At 40.8% G+C, this 18306-nt stretch overlaps 1 protein-coding gene across 1 annotated transcript; it reads right to left on the bottom strand.

Moving 5' to 3' along the window:
- Nucleotides 1-13787: 13787 nt before the first annotated feature.
- On the bottom strand, nucleotides 13788-17892 carry LOC126997169 (uncharacterized). Its single transcript, XM_050858211.1, has 2 exons — nucleotides 17148-17892; nucleotides 13788-14555 (listed from the first exon to the last, which is right to left on the bottom strand). The coding sequence occupies exons 1-2, from the start codon at nucleotides 17854-17856 to the stop codon at nucleotides 14464-14466; spliced, it is 801 nt and encodes a 266-aa protein (XP_050714168.1). The 5' UTR covers nucleotides 17857-17892; the 3' UTR covers nucleotides 13788-14463.
- Between the last annotated feature and the right edge of the window lie 414 nt (nucleotides 17893-18306).

Genomic DNA, 18306 nt, shown 5'->3' with positions numbered 1-18306 from the left:
TCTAGAAGGCTCCGGGAGGAGCGAGCAGGGGGGCGGGGAGCAAGGCGAGCCGTCCGCGCCCCGCGGGGCTAGCGGTCAGGCGCCAGGCGAGAAGTGTTGCCAACTCGCACATATTTTTGCTACATGTTTTTGTATGATCTAAAATATACTGTAACGTTCTAGACTGTACTGTTTTGGATATATATAGGAGAAGAGGGCGAGAGGGGACAGTCCCAGTCATAGTAAGCTAGTGGTAAGTGAAGAGTCAGAGTGAAGTGTACTACTAAGGAAGAATACTAAACTACAGAAGCTGTGCAAGGTGTTTACATATCTCCCTCCCACGGAGTCTCCTGACGGCGACACGGAACCCAAGTAACACGTCCGGCATAACAGTACTTTCCTGCCGTGTGTAAGGTGAGGGTTATCGTACTCAGAGCATAGTATTTACCGGTTTCTAACGCCTAAGTTGCCTAACTATTGCCAAGAAACATCAGGATCTAACTTTTTTAACGATAACTATAAATGAGTTTCGTTATTGCAGCCCAGAAGACCGTTTTGGGGTAGGAAGTTGGAAATATAATCGGCTGAGTACGACAATCTGACAACGTTGGCCGCCACAGCTGAGGAATGCAGCCGTATGATTGGCTGAAAATTTTTCAAAGACCTGCTGTGATTGGCTGTCGAGTCTGATGACATCATCGTGGCGCTTACCCAGTCAGTTGGCTTTCTGCAGTAGCGAAGCCCGAGCGATATCCTCTTTAGATCTGAATTTAGCGATGTCGTCCGGGCAAACGTTCGATAACGATAACGATGTCGGTGAGCAGCCTTCTCTTTGGATCCGGGCCCAAGGAGACTATTATAGTCTCCTTGCGTGGGACCGAGTCACGGCGGAGTCAGTCTGCAACGAGACGGGGTCGGGTGCACAGCGTTGACGTGGACCAGGATGCCTAATAAATGTGCTGTAGGTGGCTGTGTAGTGTGGCGACTAGGCCTGATGGGCGAGCCTCCCATAACCCACTCGGCGAGCGGGGTACCTCTTTGGCCGACTGGTAAAGTTCTCCCGTCACGCTGGTCGCAGCTAGGTTCAATCCCGGGCAGCCGGCAAAACCCTCTCCTTGTCTTCATTAATTTATCGTGTGTTTCGATACACGCAGAGGACGTGTGGGACCGGGATTGTAGTAGAAAAAGAGAAAATCTCGGCATTAAAGCTGCACATCCAATTATAAACACAAACGTGGAATAAAGATTTTTTGTTAAATATGAATAGTATGCTTGGAGTTAATAGAGAAATAATAGAATGATTGGAAAGGTAGTATACATACAGCTAGTGGACAAAATAAAAAAAAATACAAGTCACCAATCAATTACTTCGTTTTCTGTCCCCGGACCATGAAGGTAGACTTTGTGGAGTCGACATCAGTCCTGAAAAGGGAATCCGCCGAGCTGTCATTTTTAGGGCCGCAAGGCTGTGGACACCTGCCAGGTGTCAGGTGATGTCAGGTCAGGCTGCCCCTTAATGGGCTCGGCCAGGCTGCCAGGTGTTGTCAGGTCAGGTATTTATGAAATAGATCTACCGCAACAATAAATGTACAGTACTCAAAAACACCACCATCATAATGAATGAGACGGGGTCAGGAGTTAACAACTAAGGTAGTGGACGTGGGCTCTCACCCGGGTATCTCTCATCTTGCGGCCCTAAAAATGACAGTTCGGCGGCTTCACCTCAATGAACGGGATTAGCGGGTCGAGTCGACTCCACCAATTCTACCCCCATGCCTCGGACCCACCGAGGCAGTATGACGTCACCTCTTTGCCACGCTTCTCCTGCGCGTGAACAGACTTGGTATGATTAGACTTTGGACCTGACTATGAACCACACTGTCATACATGCTGTATGGTCTGGAGTATGATCGATACGCCAGGGCTGGAATTCACAAACATACTCACTAACTACGAACTAACATAACTACGCACTATTGATTTAGCGACCGACGTTAGCGTCAGATTCACAGAGCAAACTTTAGATGGTAGTTAGAAGCGCGCTAAGTCAGGGAGGCCGCTGATTGGTTGATGACGTCATTGCCCTTGCAGCGAATCACAAGCATGTTCACAAAACCGTCAGCCAATCCTAGAGAGGCCCCTCCAACTGCTGGTTCAAATGAACCCGTTCTCTTTTCCCATTTTCTTTATTTTAAGGCAAACTGTACTAAATCATAATCTTGGAACAATTATTTCGTTGTTTGCTGCACATTTACGTCAAGGTAACTCTGCTGTTCGATGTCTTGTTATCTAAGAACATGCTTAAGGGGAAGAAAAAGAAGATAAGGAGGAGATTGAGGCAGGAAGAGAGCAAATTAAAAATAATGTGGCACATATATATACCGAGGCAGACAAGGACGGAAGGAAGGAACGAGGAAAAGTTAAGACTGTCTTGCCATATCTGTAGCCCAACTCATGGGCTGTCACCCGACAACGGTCCATGGTCCCACGGAGGGACAAATGCAGAGATGGATGGATGATCGAATGGATGAGAAGGTAGGAAGATGAAGGAGGAGGGAGGTCTGGCAATCCCTCGGCAGGGTGTTGCCATACCGCCCACACTTATCATATGCCTCTCAAAGTGTGTATATCTCATAATTTTATAAAGAAATGGGCTTCCTCTACTCGCAAAGTTATATTTCAAGTTGAAAAACGCGATTTATAAGCATTTATACGTAAATATAATAATATTGATAGCGTTTACTACACCCCCGAAGCAGTAGTTATTTAACAACAAATTTAGCGTCACACAGAGCGCGGTAAAGCATTGTGAATCCGCGCGCTAACCCGTGACGTCATCGATTAGTTGGTAGTTATTACCGCGCGAGCTTTGTGTATCACAATGTTCTCAAAACTACTCACTAAGGACCCAAAACTACGCACTAAGGCTTTGTGAATTTAGCCGCAGACTTGACCCCACCCTGGGTCCTCTCTTCATTCATTCATTCATTCAGCATTCAGTGAGCTTGTTGGATGGAGGTGTCAACGTGTGTGAAGAAAATATAAAATAAATGGTTGGGTGAGTGGTCGTCCGTGGTCCTGAGCGGATGTGTGTTGCGTCTATAGCTCACAGACCGTTATTTCACGGGAACGATTTTGCTCGGGACCCAGGGGCCGGATTCAGAAAAGAGGATGTAAATTCGAGGCTGTAACTCCCTACATCGCTTAGACCTACACCATCCGTATATCCTTTGCTACATCTGAATTCAGAAAAAAGGATGTGGGAGGGATGTAAATCAGAGAGGCAGCTGATTGGGCGAAAGTCTTCATGACGTCATCAGGCTCACCAGCGAATCCAAATCGCTTCAGCAAAGCGTGCCAGCCAATCACAAGGCAGCTGCAGCATCAGCTGTGTTGGAGAAAATCTTGGAGGAAGAATAATACAGTGTATTATTCCTCCAAGGAGACAAGAATACAGCAGTAAAAGATAAATGAAAAGAACAAATGTAATAGTAGAAAACAAACAAAAGGATAGAAAAGGGAAATGCAGAAAGACCAAAGTAGACTAAAGTAAAGGAAACAAAGGAAAGTAAATTAGAAAAGCAAAAGACCGTGTAGGCAAAGTATCTGAGTGTGTAGAGCTAAGTATTTGAGTCTGAATAACCAAGGAGGACCTTAAGGGCCGCTTTCACAGTCGTTTTTTTTGTTTTGATCGTTACCAATGGCGCCGATCGACGCCACAGTTTTCCACGTGAAACTGGCCGATGGAGTAGTGGCGGCTGCAGAGGAAGCGAGAGGTGTTAAGAGTGTGTGGTAAGGTGCGGGGCTAGGCTAACCCCGCAGCCGCCACTACCCCATCGGCCAGTTTTAAGTGGTAACGATCAAAACAAACAAAACGACTGTGAAAACGGCACCGATACAAAGCGGTTACAGGTCAAAAGAAGAAGAAGAACCAGTCTTCCTCTTCTACTTCAGCCGTTGACGGGCTGACGGCTATAGTGAACTCTACAAGATATATTTCATCCCCGCTGTAGCATCTCGCTTTTATGGAAGGATATTGCTTTATTGGCCCATATACTCTTATTTCCTTATCGGGAAACATTATATAAAAGGCATTTCATTGAAAATTGATAAAGGATGCAAGTGTTACACCTCCTCCGAGACTGGCGTAACTAAAGTCTTGCAACCGAGTTACATCCTCGGCTACATCGTTCTTTCTGTTTTCCGAATCCCGATGTAAGTGCGGAGGGATGTATCTCGGAGTTACATCGTTATAAGTGCTTTCTGAATCCGGCTTAGAAGTCCTCGCAGCTACAAATCATTATCACATCATCGGAGTCACAGAATCTTGGATAGACACTTCAAATAGAGATTTCATTGCGGAATATAGATTACCGGGTTATACTATTTTTAGTCATGAAAGAGAGAACAGACAGGGTTGAGGCGTTATCTAATATATCCACAACTCTCTCCATCCAGTATCCGTGAAAACAGATATTATAACCAATGTGGACACGGTCTTCATTGAAATTAAAAATAAATCTTGTAAAATAGTAATTGGACTTATCTACAGATCGCCAAGGCATACTCTTGATATCGACCACGCATTAAGTGAATTATTATTAGAAACAAGTAGCAGTTGCGAGGCAGTAATTGTTGGGGACTTTAACTTGCCAGTGAAAAGATCGGGTGAACCGTTGAACTGTCATACAGGGCTCGACCTGTACACAAATTTACTAGAAAGTGATTTACATCAAAACGTTCAACAATCGACTCGGGAAAATAATATACTTGACCTTATCTTTTCAACGACAGCTGATCTAGTTAACGAAGTAAATGTTGGTCCAATTTTTTGTTCTAGCGATCTCCGAAAAATCACATTCAGCATCAACATAAAAGAAAGTAAAGTAACTCCTGTAAGGAAAAGGTGCCTGATTATCAGAGAGCGAATTTCGTAAGACTCCGATCAATTCTAAATAATTCTGACTGGACTATAATTTCGGTGGAGACAGATATTGATAACTCTTGGGGGGCCTTCACCACAATATTGAACAATGCCATAAGCATATGCATACCCTATCGTAACAGACGTTCAGCTTTTAAGAAGAAACCCAAATGGTGGAATAACGAAATTCAAAATAGCCTATCTCTTAAAAAACGCGTATACAGTAGATACATATCTACTCAGAGTGAGGCTGACAAACTAGAGTTGGACAGAATTCGCCGCGAAACAAAGAAATTAATATAACGAAGCAAGACAAATCTTGAGGAATATATACCGGAAACAAGTAAATCTAATCCTAAAGAATTTTTTAGCTTTGCAAATAATAAAAAGTCACTCACTTGTGGTATCGGACCGCTTGCTAATGATAATGGTAATCATACGAACGATGTAAATGAAATGGCTACAATCCTAAATAACTATTTCGCAGCCGTATTTACCGACGAAGATTGTTCATCACCTCAACCGCCGGAGGTTAGAAGGACCGAAAAGATGTTAAGTGGCGTGCTCATCGTAGAAAGTGACATTTTACCTACAATTGAAACGATTAAAATAAGCAAAGCTCCTGGTCCAGACAAAATTACCTATAGGGTCTTAAAATAAATCAAACATCATATATGTAAACCGCTCTCCATCACATTCAATAAAATTTTAACAGCTGGAAAAGTTCCTTCGGATTGGAAACTAGCAAATGTCACACCAATTTTCAAAAAGGGGGACAAGTCTCATCCAGGAAACTATCGGCCAATTAGCCTGATCGATTGTTTGTAAGTTAATGGAGACTATCATTCGCAACAATATGGTGAAATTCTTCGAAGAAAATAATATAATAAATAATTCGCAACATGGCTTCCGTAGTAAACGTTCGTGTTTAACTAACTTACTTGATTTTTTTCATTATATTTTTGAGGTGTTCGATGAAAGCAGATCAGTAGATATCATATATTTGGATTTTCAAAAGGCATTTGATAAGATCCCCCACCAACGATTACTCAGCAAACTTTTGGCACACGGTATCTCGGGTAACATTCCTAATTGGCTTGTGGACTGGCTCTCTGAGCGGAAACAGAGAGTAGTTCTAAACGGTGTTACATCTAACTGGCTCGATGTCAGAAGCGGCGTACCTCAAGGATCAGTGCTTGGCCCCATGCTCTTCTTAATTTATGTTAATGATATCGATGATGGGCTCACTTGCAAAGTATCAAAATTTGCTGATGACACAAAAATTGCTAGTAAAGTAACTGCGACACTCGACGAAGAAGCTTTACAATCAGATCTAGATCGACTTGCATGTTGGGTCAATCAATGGGAAATGAAATTTAACGTTGACAAACGTAAAGTGTTACACACCGGAAACAATAGCAATCGCATTCAGTACGTAATGAATGGCCAACAACTTTCTGCAATAAGTAAAGAAAAGGATCTTGGAATCACTATATCAAGCGTTTTAAAGCCCGGTCAGCATTGTTCAGAGGTCGTTAAAACTGCAAACAAATTGGTTGGCTTCATCGGACGAGTCTTTAATAATAAATCGGAAAAAGTAATATTAAAACTGTATAATTCGTTGGTTCAACCCCATCTAGAGTACTGTGTACAGTTTTTTGGTCTCTCTATTACAGAAAAGACATAGAAAAGTTGGAACGGGTTCAACGGAGGGTAACAAAAATGTTTCCTAGGTTGAGAAATTTATCTTATGAACAAAGGCCCAAGGAAGTAAATTTATTCAGCCTCTCAAAACGAAGAATGCGAAGCGATCTAATAGAAGTGTTTAAAATGTTTAAAGGATTCAGTAATATTAATGCGGAAGATTACTTACTTTACAATTGATCGATCAAATAGAACAAGAAGAATTCACTATTTGAAGATAAGTGGTAAAAGATTCTCGTCGTACGAAGCTAAACACTTCTTCAGTCGAGTTGTTAATGTTTGGAACTCTCTACCCTGTGATGTCGTTGATAGTACAACAATTACGTCCTTCAAGAATAGATTAGACTAGTATTTTGAATCCAACCATCAACTAAGATATTACTCATTGCCGTAATAACGTTAAGTTCTTTCGAATACTGGTGTCCTTGTCCGCTTTTATCGCCCGGTCAGTAGTAGAAGTAATGGTAGTTCTTTCCTCTTTCCCACATAATTTCCATGCAGTTTTTCCATGCTGCATGGTTCTTTTTCCTTTCCTGCCAGCTTTGTTTGATTAGATAGTTAGTGTAGCTTCTCACAAACAGCCTCGTAAGGACCAGCAGTTCTGCTGTTGTTTGTTCTTCCTTTGTGTTTCTTTGTGTACTACTACTAATAATACAACTGCTGCTGCTGCTGCTACTACTGCTACTAGTTGTGTTTTATTTCTGAATACTTATTTATTATTAGTCAAAGCATACTCCTTGACAATTCATTTTTAACCCCTCTCAATTTACTACATTTGTCTCTAAATGCACAAAAAACAAGACCCCCAGCTGGCTTTGCGCGCGTGCGATCGATAAACCGCAACAAGATTCTGACAAAATTGGCATCCGTCAGATTTGGGGTCTGGATCCGGCCCTGCTCCTTCCGGTCCTGCTACTACACTTGCTGCCACGACACAGCATAGGCAAGTGAAAAAGAGTCTCCGTTGTGCCGTGAACAAATAACTCGTCATTTGCAGTAGAAACATTACTGCTGTAACACAATATCTAAATCTTTATAATGCATATTAACCAATACCTACCATTTCTTAATTTAAATGACCTTGAGTTTCCTAATATGATCATTGTGGACAATAATAACTACCCTCTTAGCATTGTAAATAGTAAATACATTAACATATAATTCTAGTGAATTAGATAGACCTAATCATGTAATAGATCAATCAAGTGATCCGATTCTTCCAGATCGAGCCAACATGTGAGTATGTTTTCTGTAATGAGGACTCACATCAGACTTTTCCTGCAAATATTTTAAAAATATTGCCTTTCAATATAAGTAATATCCCTCAACACCTTGATTCTTTACTTGATCAGTGCTTAAATCAGTCTTCTATAACATATGATGTTATCGGGTTGTGTGAAACTCGCCTGAATGATAGCATATGTAATTTATATAGTCAGAGCAATTACTCTTCTTACTTTCAAAATAAGTCAACACAAGGGGGCGGCTTAGCTTTGTATCTTCACAACAAGTTTCAAGGAGAAAATATTACTAACGCCTGCTTAAAATTACCCCACCTTGCATCGCTATGTATCGAAATTATCAAGCCCTCTAGCTTCATAATAGGCGTTTTTTACAGACAACCCAATGCATCACTCAATGATTTTTTTGAGTCAATGGAAGAAATTTTGATTTTACTCTCGAGTCTTAATTCACCATGTTATTTGATGGGAGATTTCAATGTTAATCTGTTAAATGACAATAACAATGTTATTTCGTATGTTAATGTGTTCCACTCCTACAATTTCTTTCAAAGTATTACAAGACCAACCAGAGTAACATCTACTTCTGCAACATTAATTGACCATATTTGGTCAAATGACATTCATAATTATATAAAAAGTGGTATATTTTATTCACCAATCAGTGATCACTTTCTGGTATTTAGTCTTTTTTCTACACATGCCCTCAACAATACATCATATTTTCATGTAACCAAAAGAATTATTACCAGTGATAAAACTGCAACCTTCAAGGAAGAATTACAAAATTAAAAATGGGACTCAGAACTAGTTAATACGGATGGAATTGAAAATATTCTTAACTTATATATGAATACATTTAAGAGGCTTTACGACATTCACTTCCCTATAAAATATTTTTTTATTAAAGAAAAACATTTTGGTAAGCCTTACATAACTCCAGGTATAGTAAAGTCCATAAAACATCGCAATAAATTACAAAAGTTATACGCCAATAACCTATGAAACCATATTCAAACGATATAGGAATATGTTAACATCAGCAATAAGGACAGCCAAAGAAAATTACTTTAAAGAAAAACTTGGTGAACAATCAGGTGAAAAAAAAACATGGGAAACTTTACATAATTTAATGGGGAAAAAAATATATCAAAATTGCCAACCTCAATAAATTTTCAAGATAAAACTTTATCTAACAGCAGTGATATAGCAGACGAATTCAATAATTACTTTTCAAATATTGGAAGCAAATTAGCCTCAGACATCGGTTCATCTCCAGTTTCATTCGAGTCTTTTCTTCCAGAGCCAGTCCCTTTCTCCTTTTTTCTTAAACCTACAACAGAGCAGGAAGAAAAAAAATAATAGTCACGTCTCCTGGGTTTGATGACATCGATATAAAAATAACTTATGAATGCTGCACTGAGATTTCTCTTTGTCTAAAATTCATTATAAATAAATGTTTTACTGAGGGTTACTTTCCTAAACAATTGCAAATATAGCTATACCAATCTTCAAGAAAGGTGAAAAATCTAATTATAATAATTATAGACCGGTTCTATCCTTCCAAGCATTATTAAAATATTCGATAAATTATTTGCCACTAGACTGATTGACTACTTTACAAAATTTTCACTTCTAACTGACTGTCAGTATGACTTTAGACCCAATTACTCCACAGAACTATCTATTCACCATCTTTGCCAAAGTATTCATAACACACTAGATAATAAAAATAATCAAATCACAGTGTTTTGCGATTTAAGTAAAGCTTTTGATGCCATATCTCATCATATTTTATAATACAAATTAAGTATATATGGCATAAATGGAAAAGCTTATAACTTTTTAATTTTAAGAAGCTACTTGTCTCCCAGAACACAATTTACTGTACACAATAACATCTCTTCTTCCTACAGTCCTGTCAGGTGCGGTGTTCCACAAGGGTCTATTCTGGGACCAATTCTGTTTTTGATATATGTTAACGACATAATACATACAAGTAATAAATTAATTTTGTTGTTGTTTGCAGATGATACCACAATATATGTTCAGGGCCATAGTATTAATGAGATTACATAAATTTTAGATAAAGAACTAATAAATGTTTCACATTGGATTAAAGCTAATAGATTAACACTGAATGTTTCAAAGACATTCTATATGGTATCTAGTTTTATACATTGAAATCAAGATAATATTGATATAAAATTAAATAATAAATCATTAAGTCGAGTCAACACAATGAAATTTTTTGGTGTAACTATTGACGAAAATCTAACGTGGAAAGCTCACTTGCAGCAACTGTGTATTAGAATATCTCAAATAAATGGTGTTATATATAAAATTAGAAATAATGTAACTAAGGATTCGCTAAAACGAATATATTACTCCACTGTATATCCACTTTTAATTTATTGTTCGGCAGTTTGGGGAGGAGCATTCAAAACTCCTATAGATCAATTATTTGTTGTACAGAAAAAAGTTATTAGGGTCATGTCTTACAAATCAAAATATGAGCATACCAACCTTCTCTTTTGTGACCACAAGCTTCTCAAATTGCCGGACCTTATAATACCACAGACATGTTTATTTATGTTCAAAGCTTTACATGTGTACCCCGTAAACATATTCCACCCACTGTCTCACAACACCAACTCAAGACGACCAAATGACTTAAGAGTACCGTACTGCCGCACTGTTCAGGCTCAGCGCAGCGTGAGTGTGCGGGGCGTCACACACTGAAACAACCTCCCACAGAATATGAAATCCCTTACTTTAATTAATGTATTCAAAGGAAAAATCAAATCATTGTTACTGCAAAGTTATGAACACTAGCCATACTTTATTGTATTATTGAAACTATTTAGTATCATTATTGTATGTATGCGTACGTGTTCATATATATGAATATATGTATGTGTATGTATGAATATGTGTGTTGATGCATGTGTATTGTGTATATGTACTGTATGCATGTATATGTATGTGTATACGTATATGTGTTACGTATGTATGTGTATGTGTGTGTATATCATGTGTATGTGTGTGTGTATATATATTTATATATATATATATATATATATATATATATATATATATATATATATATATATATATATATGTATGTGTGCATGTTGTGTATATGTTTGTATATGTAAGTATGTGTATGCATGTGTGCATGTATGTGGATGTGCATGTATATGTATTTGTGTATGTGTTTGTATGTACGTATATATGAGTATTTTTTTATGTATTTGTATATGCATGGTTGGTTTGTCGTATGCATGTATGTGTGTATTTATGCGTGCGTGTATATATATATATATATATATATATATATATATATATAGATATATATATATATATATATATAGTGTATGTATGTATGTACGTGAGTACTTGCATATTTAGTTCGGTATGTACATGTACTTAGGTGTGTAGGCAATACGCATAAACTTGTATGACTGTACATGTGTATCTGTGTATAGGCGTATGTGTATATATATGTATGTATGTATGTGTATGTGTGTAGGTATATGTATACATATGGATGTGTATATACATGTATGTGTGTCTGTATGTATTGTATATGTATGTGTATGTATGTATGGGTGTATATGTATGTGTATGTAATGCATAGTATACAATGTTAATGTTTTCAGCTAGGCCATAACATCTGCATGTTTTTTTACATTTCTTTGTTCATTAAACAGGGTCCATATAAGAGCTCCCTGCTTAATGGACCTGGGCTGTACTATGGATATATGTAATATATATTATTATGCTATAAAAGGCCAATAAAAATATCAATCTCTCTCTCTCTCTCTCTCTCTCTCTCTCTCTCTCTCTCTCTCTCTCTCTCTCTCTCTCTCTCTCTCTCTCTCTCTCTCTCTCTCTCTCTCTCTCTCTCTCTCTCTCTCTCTCTCTCTCTCTCTCTCTCTCTCTCTCTCTCTCTCTCTCTCTCTCTCTCTCTTATTTTACACATGTTTTGTACATTAGTACATGGCAGTATTTTTTTCTGAAGCTAAAGTTCCCCCGTCCGGTGGGGAGCTATTTGAAAGCCTCTGCCAAGAATACATTTCTATTTTATACAATTATTTACAAGTTTTTACAGTTATTTATAAGCGTTTACATTTACGCTTTTTACGGTGGGTGTAGGTGTAGCCACCTGTTGGACGCAACCTTCATCTGCTGAGTGGACAGTTATGTTACGTCAACATCAGCAGTGAGGTTGTTCCACCACACCACCGCTGCGATGGAGAAGGCGCGTTGGTGGGTGCTGGAGCGGCCCCTTGGCAATTCCAGAAGAGAGGCGTTGCTCAGGACCGTTCTCGTGCTACGCTCAGGCCTCCTCCGGGTAGCCTTCAGGTCCGTCAGGTGGGGCACTTGGCCCACTTGTGCCTTGTGTAGCACCGTCAGGGCAGCGACTCGGCGGCGGTGCTCCAGGCTGTCCAGCTGGTTCGTGGCTGCTCCTGCCCGTCCCTCGTGTGGTTGTTGTTGTTGCTGTTGTTGTTTTTGTCGCCGTCGTTGTCCCTCCCACTGGCTCGGTCGGTGGTGCTGGGTGCCGCTTATGAGACGTTTTGCCATCCTCTGCACCTTGTCCAGCAGGCTGAGGTGGCAGCGGGCACTGGCCATCCAGGTGAGCGGTGCATACTCCATTACTGGACGGACTTGTGCCTTGTAAAGGGTGTTCAGGCAAGGCCTTCTAAAAGGTTCAGCGTCAAGGAGATTCTTCATGCGGCGCAGGAGGGTCACCTTCTGTGAGGCTTTATGCGCCACCCTTTCAAAGTAACGGTCGAAGCGCAGCTGAGAGTCCACCTCCACCCCTAGGATGTCGATGCTTCCCTGCAAAGGGATGGTGTCGTTCCCGAATCTCAGCCTGCCGTGGAGTTGCCTCGCGTCCTCCCGAGAGCGTGATATTACCATGGCCTGAGTTTTGTCAGAGGCAAACCTGACTTGCCACCTCTCTCCCCAGGCCATTATGTCTGCCAACTGTCTGTTGACGGACTCTATCGCGTCCTGGGCTTCCTCCCTCTTGTATGTTCTGGAGAGGGTGCAGTCGTCGGCGTAAGCGCGTGGTGCCGGGATGGTTTGCAGGAGGTCGTTGAAGTATATGTTCCACAGAATAGGTCCAAGGACGGACCCCTGTGGAACGGAGGCCTCCACCGGGAAGCTGGTCGAGGTGCTTCCGTTGACTGATACGCGGAGGCTCCTCCCTGACAGGTAGTTAGAAAGCAGGTGCAGCAGGTCCCCCGTGGTGCCTAGTTGCTGCAGCTTCGCCGTCAGACCGCTGTGCTAAACGGAGTCAAACGCGCCAGCTATGTCCAGGGAAATCAAGAGAGAGGGGTGGCCGTCATCAAGGGCGTCATGCATGCCAGGACTTTGAGAGAAGAAGGAGGAGCTCGGAAGTAAAACGGCCCTTCCGAAAGCCAAACTGCTTTGGTGACATGCAGGTGGTTCTCCTCGAGGAAGGATGTCAGTTGCTCCCCGATGATCCTCTCAAATATCTTACTCATGATTGGGATGAGTAATATTGGCCTGTAATTACCTGGCTCAAACCTAGATTTTTTCTTGTGTACGGGTGTGACCCTGGCCTCCTTCCACTGTGCAGGCCACCTCCACCCTAGATTAAGTATGAAGAAAAGTATGAAGTATGAAGAACCCCCGGTCTTCTCTCTCTCTCTCTCTCTCTCTCTCTCTCTCTCTCTCTCTCTCTCTCTCTCTCTCTCTCTCTCTCTCTCTCTCTCTCTCTCTCTATCTCTCTCTCTCTCTCTCTCTCTCTCTCTCTCTCTCTCTCTCTCTCTCTCTCTCTCTCTCTCTCTCTCTCTCTCTCTCTCTCTCTCTCTCTCTCTCTCTCTCTCAAATGAGTCATCCGACGGTAGGTCCACCTCTGTCATCCTTCGTGGACCACTTGTGTTTCACAAATCAGCAAGGAAACAGCAGTAAAGCATATAAACCTTCATCTAAAAGGGATGGAATGACGCCAATGAGAAGTTGCGCCATTCCATCACATTTCACCGTATCTCTGTTGATGGCTTTATGCCCTGCCCGTGGAGCACAGAGAGGCCCTGCAGGGTTGCAGCGGCGAGCAGGTCGTGCCCGCAGAGCTGGGGACGGCCCTCCAATCTTGATGAGTTGAAGAGACTGGCTGCAGCTTATCGATGAGGACAGTCTTCACCAGCTTGTACAGACCAGGAGCAAAATCGAGGAAATTTCTTGTGAAGAGTAATCAACTTTATGGAAACTGCGGCAAAATTGGCATCGTCACACTCCCTGGAGGAGCGGGCGGCAGACACAATACTTTTTTTATTTCTGGGGAAGTGTTCATAATTCAACATGTCAACCAGGTGGTCCTGTCTATTTTTAATTGTTTTAGCTACTTGAACTTATTTTCAATTTATGGCTTGATGATCAAGTGGTTTAGTATTTTATAACTTTATAAATAAGGAAAGTGTTCTTAATGTCAGTATATTCCAAGGGGATTCCGCCCCATCGTCCCCCCGCCCCCCCTTGGTGCAGGATCGGCTGTGTAGGATCAATGATTTTGTTTCCTTAAATTCCTGACGGGCTCGTACAGGTTGCTCTTGACCCTTCACCCTAGATCAACAGGGTGATCTATCTCCCGCCGGTGTTGTCGTAGGCCTCGTACAGGCTGTTCATGCTCTCGCGGGCGGTCGGGGCGGCGCCTCGGGATTGCCACTTCATATCTGCAGGTGTGGCAAAGATATGCTGGGATTGATAACAGAAATACTGCTGCTGCTGCTGCTGCTACTATACTTACTAATGCTGCTCCTATCTCTTACATTAACTCTACAGCTACTACTACTACTACTACTACTACTACTACTACTACTTTATAAATAAGATTTAGTTTTCCTCCAGGAAACTTTTCTTGCAGAAGATAGGTTAGGTGATACTGACTTTATTAGTGAAAATTAGGGACGTTTCGGTGTTCCTGCCACATACTCTGAAGAGTGCTTGATATCTAACGCTGGAAGGTGTGGCGGTGGTTTGATTTGCATGTGGAAAAATGATCTGCCATGTGCTGTCACGGCACTTATGCTCGATAAGGACTACACTGCCTTGCAAGTGTCAGTGGGAGGCTTGAAAATTATATTGATCAATGTGTATATGAAGAGTATTGCCTGGGAACTAAAGACCGTGGATGAGTGCTTGAAAAGACTGCATTCGTTGAAATACGTTTTACTTAATGATACTTTTAACGATGTATATTTTTGGGTGATTTTAATGCAGACCCATTTGTGGGAAGGGCTTTGAATACTATGATGAATTTTTCTGCAAAAAAAAAAAAATTATCTTGTATCAATTTTGATATTTTGGATTCTAATACTTTTACTTTTGTCCTTGATCATATTTTAGGTAGCAACACAAATGACAGATTCATGGATAAAATAGATTATTTAATTGATATAGTTGGATCAAATCACTTGCCCATGGCAGGAAATATTCATCTTGCTAACGGTACCATTTTAAAAGACATATGGAAGGTTGTTGACAGTCACACAGATGAGTGTTTCGTACCGTGGAGTCGGCTTGGCACTGATGACTATCGAGAAATATGTGAAGCCATTACTGGACAGCTTAGCGGGGCATTTTTCTGTGAGGCTGTTCGCTGCTGTGAGCGTGGGTGCCGTCGTGCTGAACACGTAGCACAAATTGATAAAGTTTCCAAGACTTTTTGTAAATGTATTTAGTGTGCTTCAAATCATTTTGGTGAAGACATAATTAAGAAAAATAAATTTAGTCATACCTGGCTGGTATAGACACGTTAAGGAGCTGCATAGCAAATCTCCAGAGGATTATAAAACAGTTGGCCTGTAGAAGAAAAAGAGACGGCATAGAATACAAAAAAATATGACTGGCCGTAGAAAACATTGCAAAGACAAGCCATCTCAGTGCAAAAAAATGAAGCGGAAAAAAAATACTTTCCATAAAAGAGAAATTCATGTAAAACAATGTTTGTTTGTGTTTGGAGTAAAATAAAAATGCAACAAAACAAACTTGATATCTCAAAATCATTGATTGGGAAAATGAAGTGAAAAAAATTAGGTTCTTATAATATTTTTTTGTTGAAGAAATTAATGACTACCTTGAAGATGACTATGAACTATTAAATGACTTGAAAGATGTGTGGTTACATTCTAGAAAGTTTCATCTTGTTGCTTCACCCGAGAATTAAAACTGTTCATTATTGATGGTGGAGGAGGCCACCCAGTCACCGCCCCTGAAGTCTGCCTCACAGGAGCTGTTGTGTAGCACTGCACTGTCCATGGGCACCTGCCTCCTCCACTGCTATATACCCAATGAATTACTCAAAGGAAATATTAGACCTATTGTAAAGAGTGCTAATGTCAATGTTATTGATTCCACCAATTACAGACTTGTAATGATATCTTCATGTCTTTTAAAGCTTTTTGAAATGCACATTTTAATTGTTTTAGAAGAAAAATTTCTTTCAAATTTACACAGCTGGACTTTAGTAGCGAGATGTCAACAAATGATGCCTGTTTGTTTTTTTATTAATGAAATAAATAGCTTTTCCTTACACAGAAATGGATGGCAAGGCATATGCTGCATTTATGAACTTAAGAAAAGCGTCTGATAAAGTTGATCATTTAATATTAAGTGATCTATTAATAGAATTTTTAACATTATTTAAGAAACCAGAAAGCTAGAATTACTTGGTGTGGAAAAAATGGATGTTTCTACGATATGAATACTGGGGTATGGCAGGGAGGGGTTTTGTTACCTCTTTTTTCAATTATATATAGATAGTGTTATCAGGCATGTTTCCGATCTTTATCTTGAATGTCGGGTGGGAACATTTAGGGCCAATTTTCTGGGTTATGCTGATGGCATCGTCCTATTTGCTGAGACAAAACCAGACTTGGAACAATTACTAAAAGGCTTTAGAGATAACATTGCAGATTTAAAACTTAAGATAAATTCTTCCAAAACTAAATGCATGATTTTTCCGTGAGTAACAGAAATATACTACTACTACTAATAATAATAATATATACTACTACTACTACTACTACTATATACTAATACAAATACTATATACTACCACTACTACTACTACTAGTCTACTACTACTACTACTACTACTACTACTAGTTTACTACTACAACAACAACAACAACAACAACAACTACAACAACTCCTCCTCCTCCTCCTCCTCCTCCTCCTACTACTACTACTACTACTACTACTACTACTAGAGAGAGAGAGAGAGAGAGAGAGAGAGAGAGAGAGAGAGAGAGAGAGAGACCAACCTCCTGCCGATGCATTTCTTGGCTGCTGGACGCGCCTTTTCACCACCACCGTCACCACAACGACAACGACAGTCATAACCACCACCATCACAACTGCTACCATTACAACCTTTGTGGTGGAGGCAGTAGAGGTGAAGGTGGTGGTGGAGGAGGTGGTGTTGGCGCTGGTGGCTGTAGGCTTAGTGCAGTTTATTGTTTGGTACGTTAAACTTTGTCGTCTGTAATTTGTGAGCGGGCATGGTGGCCTCGGGTCCTCTAATCTCCACCTTGAGGGCCCCTGAGCCGCTACAATAAGACTCCCGCCGCCACCAGGGAAGCGCCCTCTCCTGCGGCACTCAAGATCACACACACCAGTCCATACTCTAAACACAAGATCGTCATCATTGTTATTGTAATTGTTCTGCACTCTCCATTCCTCTGCATGCAACAACCACCACTCTGCGTCCAGAGGAAAGCAAGTGCTGTCCAGCGTGAACCAGGCGTCGCCCAGCCAGCCATCGCCCGCCGCCACGATCCTGACGCCCTGGAAGCCTGCATCGGGGTGCACGAACAAGTATGCCTGTTGGTATGTCGTGATACTCTGCACGGTGGTAATGTTCGCCCATTCCTCAGCACCCGAGATGGTAATATCGGCGGGACAGCGATGGTCCAAGGCGGGGCTGGTTGATGACGTAAGAAGCAGCAGGAGTAAGGACAGCGTAGCGTGCATCGTGGCTCACTGTGTGTGACTGATTGTGTGTGTGTGTTTGTGTGTGTGTGTGTGTGTGTGTGTGTGTGAGTAGATAATGGATAAGACTCCAGTGCGATATATGCTAAAAATATCGAACGTCTCTCTCTCTCTCTCTCTGTGTAACACACACACACACACACACATACAGACGTTTCCTGTTGCCTTAGACTTCCCGAAAGATTTGGACAGTTTGCCACAAAGTTTTGGCTTCTAAACTTTTACTAATTACTATTTTTGATTACTCTTACTTAACTTACTGTGCTACTAAACTCTTAATAGTAAATCTTCTACTTATGTTATCTCTCTTTTCGTACTTTCATCTCTAGTTTCCTTTCAGGCCGATCTGTATTTGCTGTGGCAGACGGTCACTATTTTTCTTTTCCAGTCCTACATTATCATAGCGTATTCCTGCTAATTATTGTCCTTTTT

The sequence above is a fragment of the Eriocheir sinensis genome, chromosome 11, assembly GCF_024679095.1.
Source record: "Eriocheir sinensis breed Jianghai 21 chromosome 11, ASM2467909v1, whole genome shotgun sequence".
NCBI classification, from domain to species: Eukaryota; Metazoa; Arthropoda; class Malacostraca; order Decapoda; family Varunidae; genus Eriocheir; species Eriocheir sinensis.
Note: the sequence above shows the minus strand (reverse complement) of the source record. Positions and strands in the feature narration are given on the sequence as shown.

What these genes read in the sequence shown, in the direction of transcription:
- LOC126997169 (XM_050858211.1), bottom strand. Translation starts at nt 17,856, where the DNA reads ATGCACGCTACGCTGTCCTTACTCCTGCTGCTTCTTACGTCATCAACC. An exon ending in AAGAAATGCATCGGCAGGAG is followed by an intron (nt 14,556 to 17,147) that starts GTTGGTCTCTCT and finishes CCACACCTGCAG; the next exon opens with ATATGAAGTGGCAATCCCGA.